This window comes from Desmodus rotundus, chromosome 12 (genome assembly GCF_022682495.2).
Source record: "Desmodus rotundus isolate HL8 chromosome 12, HLdesRot8A.1, whole genome shotgun sequence".
NCBI lineage: Eukaryota > Metazoa > Chordata > Mammalia > Chiroptera > Phyllostomidae > Desmodus > Desmodus rotundus.
This window is the reverse complement of record NC_071398.1, coordinates 46317253-46326573: the sequence shown is the minus strand read 5'-3', so window position 1 is coordinate 46326573 and position 9321 is coordinate 46317253. Positions and strand designations below refer to the sequence as shown.

General features: G+C 48.0%; 1 protein-coding gene across 5 annotated transcripts in view; it reads left to right on the top strand.

Annotated features, from left to right (window-relative positions):
• Positions 1-78: 78 nt before the first annotated feature.
• Positions 79-9321, top strand: part of VRK3 (VRK serine/threonine kinase 3) — a 34992-nt gene continuing 25749 nt past the window's right edge. Inside the window, exons 1-5 of one of the 5 annotated variants that reach the window (XM_071219987.1) lie at positions 79-281; positions 1232-1294; positions 4814-4953; positions 6452-6613; positions 7237-7431. In XM_071219987.1, the coding sequence (XP_071076088.1) occupies positions 4815-4953; positions 6452-6613; positions 7237-7431 (496 nt within the window). In that variant the 5' untranslated portion in view covers positions 79-281; positions 1232-1294; position 4814. The remainder of the gene's footprint in view (positions 282-1231; positions 1295-4813; positions 4954-6451; positions 6614-7236; positions 7432-9321) is intronic. The other 4 variants (XM_071219986.1, XM_071219985.1, XM_071219984.1 and 1 more) reach the window with 4 other exon arrangements.

Genomic DNA, 9321 nt, shown 5'->3' with positions numbered 1-9321 from the left:
AGAGGTGCCCCGCAGTTTATTCCTCCTTACGATTGGCTCCACCTTGGCACAAGCGCAGTAGAACCAGGCAGCGTTCCAAAAGGGGAACTAGGGATGAGCCGTCAGGGAATGATCCTACTACCAGCCGCGAAGACGTCTGGGAAAGGGAGTTCCGTGGTAGGCAGGCCTGGGGCAGTCGGGGGGTCAGCAGCGCCTGCGCGGGCGCAGTCCTGCCTTCGGGCAGAGAATGCGCGCGCAGAGCCTTCCTCTAAAGCGGAAGTTTACGCGGGGACACTGAGAAGGTGAGTCCCAGTCCCCCAGGTATCCAAGGGTCTACCCCCCCAGGTATTTGGTCTCCACTCCGCTCAGGCAGCCAGAAGAGAGGGGAAGTCGAGGCGTAGCAGGGGAAGTCTCTTGGTACCCAGTGCACAATTCGGTCGAGTTGCCTGTGACGTCAGCACGACCCTTTGTGAGAGGCAGAGCCCCTGGGAGCAGGTTTTGGGATATAAGAAGCTTCTAGTCGCTAGGATAATTGGCCTATCGTAACGGTCCGAAGCCACTTTTGACTCTTCGTGGTGGGCGTGGCTACGACTGAGACTGACGGAGGGAATCGGGAGTTTGACGGACGCTCCCTCCTTGGCATGGGGTTCCTGGTTTCTGCTTAGGGCGGGGCTGAGGCGAGTCACAGTTTCCTTAACAACGGTCCCTCCTGTGCTACGGTGGGGTCTAGCTTCTAGTTCTTTTACTGTGCTGTGTCTCACTCATAACCTTTAAGAAGGGACACAATGTTTAACTCGTAGGAGACGTTCAGTAAATACTAGTTGAATAAATAAAATAAATGGGAGAATGAAAGATAAAGACTAGCCTGAATGTTGGAATGTTGGGGTTTAGTCCCGACCTTGGACAGACGGCCTCTGCACTCTTGACGCTCCTTTCTTCCATCCGTATTTATTGAGCCATTACCATAACACTATCTCTATCTGACCTAATAAATAGTTACTTGCTCACAGTTTATCTTGGTTCCCCCCACCCCCAATATGTGAGCTTTGTCAGGTGAAGAGCCGTGTTTGTTTCCTCTGCTGCTGTACGCCCAGTGATTGGCAAATACTAGGAGTTCAGTGAATAATTATTAAGTGAATGAATGAAATTCGCACTCGCTGGCTTCGTAGCCAATGCTCAATAAACTAACCATTATCTTTCCCTCACGTGGGAAGTGGCCTGAGTCAGCCTCTCCACCTTTATTCACTTGCAGGACTCGGTTTAGATGGAGATTGCAGCCCAGTGAATCTGAGGGCCAGACCTCGACCCTGTGAAGGTACCATGCCCTCGGGCACATGCCCCTTTAGCCCTCTTCACCACCAACTGCCTCCTGCTGCTCCGTCTCTTCTGTGTCACTGCTCTGATACTTTAGTCCCAGGAGGACCATCGTCATGGACGTGACATGGTCACTGGGTAGGCGCTTGCCCCATCCTAGAGGCCATCTTTATTCAAGGACACTTGGCAAATTCTGCTGAAAGCCACTTAAAACCCCCACCGATTTTCAAACTTTTCTTTACATGAGTAATCTAGCAAAGTGTTAGTGTATTGTTAGTCAGACAAGGCTAGAGTACGCTGTAGTAACAACCCCAAACCTCAGTGGCTTAGTCCAAACACAAGTTTCTCAGTAATACAAAGTCTGCAGAAACTCTCCAGGGTCACCATCCTCCAGGCTGGTTTGACCTAGAGGATATCCATCTCAGCGCTGTTGCCAGGGCAACAGATTACAAAGTTACATAACCAATCAGAATTACAGACTTCCTAGAAGCTGAAGGATACCTGGCTGCAGTCTTTGCGGTCAGATGTGTGACACGCCTCCTGTGTGGCACATAGCAGGAGGGCAGTTTTACGCCACAGCATGGTTTCTGCTCTTCCGCAGACCTAGGGGAGGAGTAACCCTTTTCTCCAGCTGAGACATCTTTCATTAGCTGTTTGGGCTGCCTGTGTTTTTTCAGGGGTAGGCCCTGGAATTCCACGAGGCAGCACCAGTGGGAATGGAGAGGCCTGAGAACTTACAGTATGGAAAGAGAAAAGAGGAAAGTAGAAATGGTAACAAGTAGAACCTAATAATTGAGATACAGGGCATGATATGGTAATAACAGCCACCACCATAAAAGGTTTTCCATGGGCCAGGCCCTGTTCTCATCACTTGCTATAAATGTATTCAGTTAGGCCTCAATACCCACTCTGTCAGATAGTTAGAAGCCCCATTTCACTGCCGGGCAGCATGAAGCACAGACAGGGTAAGTTAGGTGCCCAGCAGATCTAGAACTCAAATCCAGGTAGCCTGGGACAAGAGCCTGTGGTTTTAAAGGACTCTTCTGTTCTGCAGTTGCAACGGAGTCCAGCCTTTATCGTGAAGAAAGAACAAGGGTTTGGTCACACTAAGCCAGACACAGAAATATTCTATGATCTCACTTATATGTGGAATCCAAAAAAAAGTTTGATTCCTAGTGCTAGAGAGTAGAATAGTGGTTCCCAGCAGCTGTGGGGGGGAAGGGGAGGATATGGGTCAAAGGGTACACACTTTCAGATACGAAATGAGTAAGTGCTGGAGACCTAATGTGTAGCACAGCGACTGTAGTACATGTTTTGTACAGTTGAAATTTGCTAAGAATATCTCAAGTGTTCTTACCACACACCCGAAAATAATAACTGGAAGGTGATGGATATGTTAATTAGTTTGATTGTGGTAATTATTTCACAATGCATACATATATCAAAACATCACATACACTGTAAATATATGCAAATTATATTTGCCAAGAATAAAAAGGGAAGAACTTTCTCTTGCAAGGTGAAATGAAACCCAAGTTTATTTTGACTTCTATTTCAATAGTCCGGCTTATAATTGGTACTGTACACTAAGTCTTACAGGGGTGTCGAACCCATGGCCTGCGGGTCACATGTGGCCCAGGATAGCTATGGATGCAGCCCAACACAAAATTGTAAATTTATTTAAAACCTTTTTTTTGCTTATCAGTTTTTGTTAGTGTTTGTGTATTTAACATGTGGCCCAAGACAACTCTTCTTCCAGTGTGGCCCAGAGATACCAAAAGTTTGGACACCCCTGTCTTACAATAAAGAAAAAAATATATAATTTTTTCTTTTGCTATTTAAAACATACTCATTTGAAGTGTCTGTTGCACTGGCATCCTTGCGGATGTTCTCTTCGCTTATTAACCAGTCTGATTCTGCTTTTATGGACTGAATGGTATCCTATAAAAATTTGTATGTGGAATCCCCAAGCCCGAGTACCTCAGACTGGCCATATTTGGAGATAGGGCCTTTAAGGAAGTACTTAAGTTTAAATGCAGTTGTTATAGTGCACCTGCTGTGGTCTGAATGTTTGGATCCCTCCGAAATTGACAGGTTGAAATCCTCATGCTCAGTGTGTTTGTAGTGGGAGGTGGGGCCTTTGCCGGGTGGGGGTAGGGGACCATTAAATCATGAGGGTGGAGCCCTTGTGAGTGAGATTAATGCTCTGTAGTTGAGATCCCAGACAGCGCCCTGGCCCCTTCCACTGTGTGAGGACACAGGACTGGTCAGTCTACAGCCCAGAACAGGGCCTTCACCAGAACCCAGCCATGCTGGTGCCTTCATCTTGACTTCTCAGTCTCCAGCACTGTGAGATACAAGTTTCTGTTGTGGATAAGCTACCCAGTCTGTGACATATTACTATAGAAGTCCAAACAGACGATGACAGGGCCCTAGCCCAATATGACTGGTGTCCTTATAAGAAGAGGAGATTAGGACACAGAGGAATGACCTCATGAGGACACAGTGAGAAGGCAGCCATCTGCCAGCCCAAGGAGGGAGGCATCAGAAGAAAACAGGCTCGTTGGTGCCTTGACCTGAGACTTCTCGCCTCCAAAACTGTGAGATATAAATTCCTGTTAAGGTTAAGCCACCTCATCTGTGGCTTTTATTTATGGCAGCCTTAGTAAATGAATGCACCTGCCCTATCTTCATTTGTGATTTTGGTTTTGGTTTTCAAAGTATTGGGAAATATTCCAGAGATACGCAAGGCTTACAGGGTAATGCAGTGAATACCTGTTGTCTCACTAAGTCAGGGTAGGCTAGGCTGTGCTGTAATAAATAAACCCTGAAATCTTGGTGGCTCAATACAACGTAAGCTTATTTGCTGATCACAAGATTCCAACATGAACCAAGCAGCCCTCCTTCATCTCGTTATCTGTGGTATTTGGAGTATGTGGCCTCCAGGGCCACCCCTGCAGGGGAGGGGAGGACCGAGGAGGTACTCTGGCTGTTAACAACCTCAGCAGGAAAATAACTTCCACTCATACCCCATTGGCCAGAACTAGTCATGTGGCCCCAATCTAAGTGCACAGGACCCTGGGAAGTGTAGGGGAGTATGTGGGTAGTTGGTGAGCATCATTAGCTGCCTCTCCCATCCTCATCCCGTGCTTCAAGAAATGAACATCACAAATGCAGTTGAAGACCCTCAGTGTTTCTGTGATTGGAGCAGCGCTCCTGCATAATTTTCATTGACCTTGAAGCATTCCCGAATCTTTTGTGAGGTCTGCAGTTCTGCTTTGCACCTTTGCTCTGCTTCATACCTGCCCTGGGCCATTGGAGAGAGACTGGTAGCTAACGGCTGGACACAGTGGGCAGAACTCATTTTAGGAGTGGGCACTTCCTGAGTGTATCCTGTGGGCATTCGCTTTTCATTCTTCGCAATCTTGTTACCGTGAGGAACTGGGCTGACTGTTCTTTGGCAGTAGATTAAGTTTCTCTTTCAGTTTCCTGTTCTTTCCAACACACTTTTGTCTTCTAGCATGAGCGCCTTCTGTTCAGACTGTGGCAAAAGTATCAAAAGAGCGTTCAAATTCTGCCCCTACTGCGGAAAGCCTTTGTCTAAAGAGGAGCCTGAGGGGTCCCAGGCCTTGGTCAAACCGCTTGTGTCATCCTTCAGAGGTAAGGACCAGGGCTGTGACCTTTTCCCTGGAGGGGCGTGAGGTGTGCAGGTGTTCGGGGAGGGAACACAGCCACCCAGCCTCCTCCCTATTCCTCCACACCTCAGGCATTCCTGGGCCTCTGAGCCATCGCACTTGCTGTTCCCTCTGTCAAGGTGGTTCTTCCCACATCTGGTGCATGACCCACTCTCTCACTCACTTCCTTCAGGTCTTTACCCACTTGTTGCCTTCTCAGGAAGTCCTTCCCTGACATCACTAATTAAAATCCCATCTTTCCTACCTATGACACTCCTTATCGCCTGCCCTCGCTTTATATTGCCTTTTGGTTCTTGTAAGTATCAACTCTATTTTTATCGCTTCTTATCTTTAGTCCCCATAAGGGCAGGAATTTATTGTGGTTTGCAGGCTTTTGATTGTGGTTTGTAACCTGCTGTTTGTACAGCACTCAGGATCATTCCTGGCACAGAAGTGTGTGCTGAGAAATCCTAAGGTGGCTGACTAAATGATTGAAACATCAGCTCTGGGTCCTGGCAAGTGGAAGGTCCAGGCACAGGTCCTACATTGGTAAATTAGGACCTTGATTTTCAAGGTGGCTTCTTCTTTTCCAACATTGTGTCTACATTCCAGGCACATGCCACCAGAATTGGCCTTGGCCTGACTTCAGAGCCTGAGTTCTTAGTACCAGCCTTCTCTAACGCCAGCCTAGAGCCGGTTCATCATTCATTCACCCAGTCGTCTGCAGGGACCAAACATGCCGATTGAGGCTCTCAATTGGTCAATGAAGACACCAGGGAGCAAGCCCCTGTTGGGAGAAACAACAAACCAAAGACTCAGGCTTTAACTGACTAGATGCCTGGGAATTAGCATTTGAGACTGCACAAAACACCTTTCATATGTTTAAAGAAATCAAGGAAGAAATTTATAATGAAGGATTGGAGCCTCATCCCTCACCCCAGAGGGTCGTGGGTTCGATCCCAGGCTAGGTTGCGTTATGGGAGGCAACCAGCCAATGTGGGTTTCTCTCTCTCCCTTCCTCTCTCTCTAAATCAATCAAATCCTCTGGTGAGGGTTTTAGATATGTTCATGTGTATAATATGTATATATGTTACATATTTTATATCTATATCTATATCTATGTAAAAAAACGAAGGATCAAAAGTTAGTAAGAATTGATCTGGCAGACTTGAAAAAGAACCAAATAACACCTATGATGATGAAAACAAATACCATGGCAATCAGAAACTCATCAGACTGTTGAAACTGCAGCCTGGACAAAGCTGAGAAGAGAATAGTGAACTAGAAAACAGATCTGAAAAAATCACCTAAAAGGTAGAGCAGAGTGGCAAAGTGATAGAAGATACAATGCAGAGGCTAAGACCCCCGAGGGAGAAGAAGCAAGACTTGGTTGTGAAGGCCAGAGAGAAGAGTGGGCGGATGTGAACCTAGGGTTTCTGGGTTTCCGGTTGCGAGAAGGGCCTTTGTAACCCATCTGCATTCAGTCTTCCCCTCACTAGGCTCAAAGAGAGAGAACAGCAGTTCTAAACTCTCTCCCAAGAAGGTGAAATGGTCCGGCTGTGTCACTTCTCCTCCATCATCCCTCTCCTCAGACTACGACAGTTCTGGGTCTGAACTTACCTTGAGTCCCTCTGAGCAACGCAAAGGTAAGAGCCAGGACCAGTCCTGCCTGACTGCAGATGGTTAAAAGGCGGGTCACCTGACAATATGTGGGCATCATCCCCCTGCTCAGGCGTCACTCACACCTCCCTGGCCCCTTATCCCTGCCCCCAGCCTGACCCTGCAGTCCAGCTCTGACCCCACCCCTCCCTGCCCGCAGTCACCCACTACTGTTAGGTGCTGTCTCAGGGAGTTTTTAGTTGAATGTCTGTTTTTTCAGTCAAATGTCTGGAATGTCTATTTTTTCTCCTGGCAAATTCTGTCCATTCAACAAGACTGAACTCAGATGTCCCCTCCTCCTGGAAGCCTTCCCTGACTTCTCCAGGCACAGTTAGTCTCTTTCTCATATATCTCTGAAATGCCTTGTTTGACCAGCTGTGGCCAGGTCAGACTCCCCCACCTAATTAGGACTCCTGAGGGACGGGCCCAGGTCTGACTCGTGTCTGGGTCGCCAGCTTTGTCACACAAAGACCTGACCCATGAAAGGTGGCAGGAAGCATTTGTTCATTGAACAAATGAATAAATGAACAGTACTATGAGTATTGTCTCCTTACCTGTTCAACTTTTCTCTCCCGGATACCCATTCTTTATTCTGGCTATCCTGCTGTAGGGTCCCAGAAAACACCTCCCACCCCCAAAAGGAACCTGCAGGCAGCAAAAAGAAGCCCTCAGACACTGAAGCGGAGCCGTGTGACCACCTCGCTTACAGCTTTGCCCCCGGGGACGGTGCTGACAGACAAGTGTGGACGACACTGGAAGCTGGGAGCCATTCAGAGCAGGGACGATCAGGGCATTCTCTATGAAGGTACAGTCTGTTTACGGGACGGGGGGGTGGGGGGGTAGGCAAGGTGCTGGGCTGGGCCAGACCATCTTGCAGCCAGGGCAAGGGGAGGGAAACCCCTTTCTGAGAATGAAAACGGAAGCTATATCCCAGCTGCAGACCCGCCTCTGGCAGCTTCTTCTTAAACTTGGGACTGCAGACTACCCACCTATAGCGGCCAGGCAGGTAGAGTAAATGAGTGTAGGACGCTGGGGGTAAGGCTATTGGGAGTGGTGGCGACTGTGGCCAGCTGGAGAGCACTCTCCTTCAGCTCCACCTGCTCTGTCATGTGGGAATGCAAGCCCTGTGTGACCAAATGATAAGGATGATAACTCTACCCTGCAGAGATAGGATGGCCCCCCTACCCTGCACACATTTGGTTTCAATGTTGAGCCGGATGATGTCACCCACCAAGAGGATATGAAAGGTTTATTTCCTGCACAGTTGTCTCTGCAGGGAGCAGGTCTGAAATGTCCTGAGATGGCAAGGAAAGCCACCTGGGCCAGGTTTTTATTGTGGTTAAGAAGTGGGGCCGGGGTGAGCATTCCCACACGGGGCCAGGGCCTCCCGTGGTTTGACTCTCCCTCTCCCGCCAGCACCAGAGGACAGAACCCCAGGCTTTCCCACCAGCTCACACAGCTGCGGGATGGGAAGGGAAGGGGCGGGGCCAGACCCAAAATCTGTCAGCAGTAAAACATCAAAAACTGGACACCTCGTTACAGTGAAGAAAATAACCAAGCTAGGAGTGTTAGTAATAATCAACCTGACTGAGGTTCTTACTCAAGACCAGGCCCTGCTGTTAGCCCTTTAGTTGGTTTCAGGGAGTTTTAGGCCATCTTTTGAGATAAAACTTACATAACATAAAATTCACCATGTTCAAGCCCACAGTTCACTGGGATTTAGTATAGTCGCAGTGTTTGGTGCCATCACCACTATGTAACTCCAGAACATTTCTGTTGCCCCCGAAGGGAGCCCCGTGCCTTTGAGTAGTCATTCTCATCCCCCCTTTCCAACCACTGCTCTACTTTTGTCCCTATGGATTTGCCTATTCTGGATGTTCCATATAAATGGAGTGACACAGCATGTGGCCTTTTGTGTCTGGCTTCTTTCCCTTAGCCTGATGTTTTCACGTCCATCCATGTTGTAGATGAGCCAGGGCCTCACTCTGTTTCACGGCTGAGTAATATTCCAGGGTGTGGGTGTATCACATTTGGTGCATCCATGTATCAACTGGTGGACTTTTGGGTGGTTTCCACTTTGGGCTGTGATGAGTAATGCTGGTGTGAACATTAGTGTACAAGTTTTTACGTGAACAAATTTGCGTCATATAGTTGTCCCTCAGAATCCACAGGTTGGTTCCAGGGCCCCCCCCGTGGATACCAAAGACAGAGGATGCTCAAGTTCCTAATAAAAAATAGCATAATACTCACATATAACCTGTGCACGTCCTCCTGTAATCATCTCTACATTACTTAATAGCTCATAGAAAGTAAATGCTATGTAAATAATCGTTATACTGTATTGTTTAGGGCAGGCGATCCCGGGCTGAAGACCGATACCCATCCCTCTGAAGTGAGTGGTGGGCAAGTGAGCAAAGCTTCCCTCACATTACAACCCAAGCTCTGCCTCATGTCTCCCCACCTACCCCTCCCCATCTATGCAAAAATCTTGTAAGAAACCAGTCCCTGGTGCCAAAAAAGTTGGGGGCCTCTGGTTTAGGGAAAAAAATCTATACATGACCAGTATAGAGGCAGCTATCCTAGGCCTAACTCCATAATACACGTCAGCAACAATGTAACATTTCCCCCCAAACATTTTCAGGTTGATTGAGTCCACAGATGCAGAACCCACAAATACAGAGGGCTAGCTGTGCTT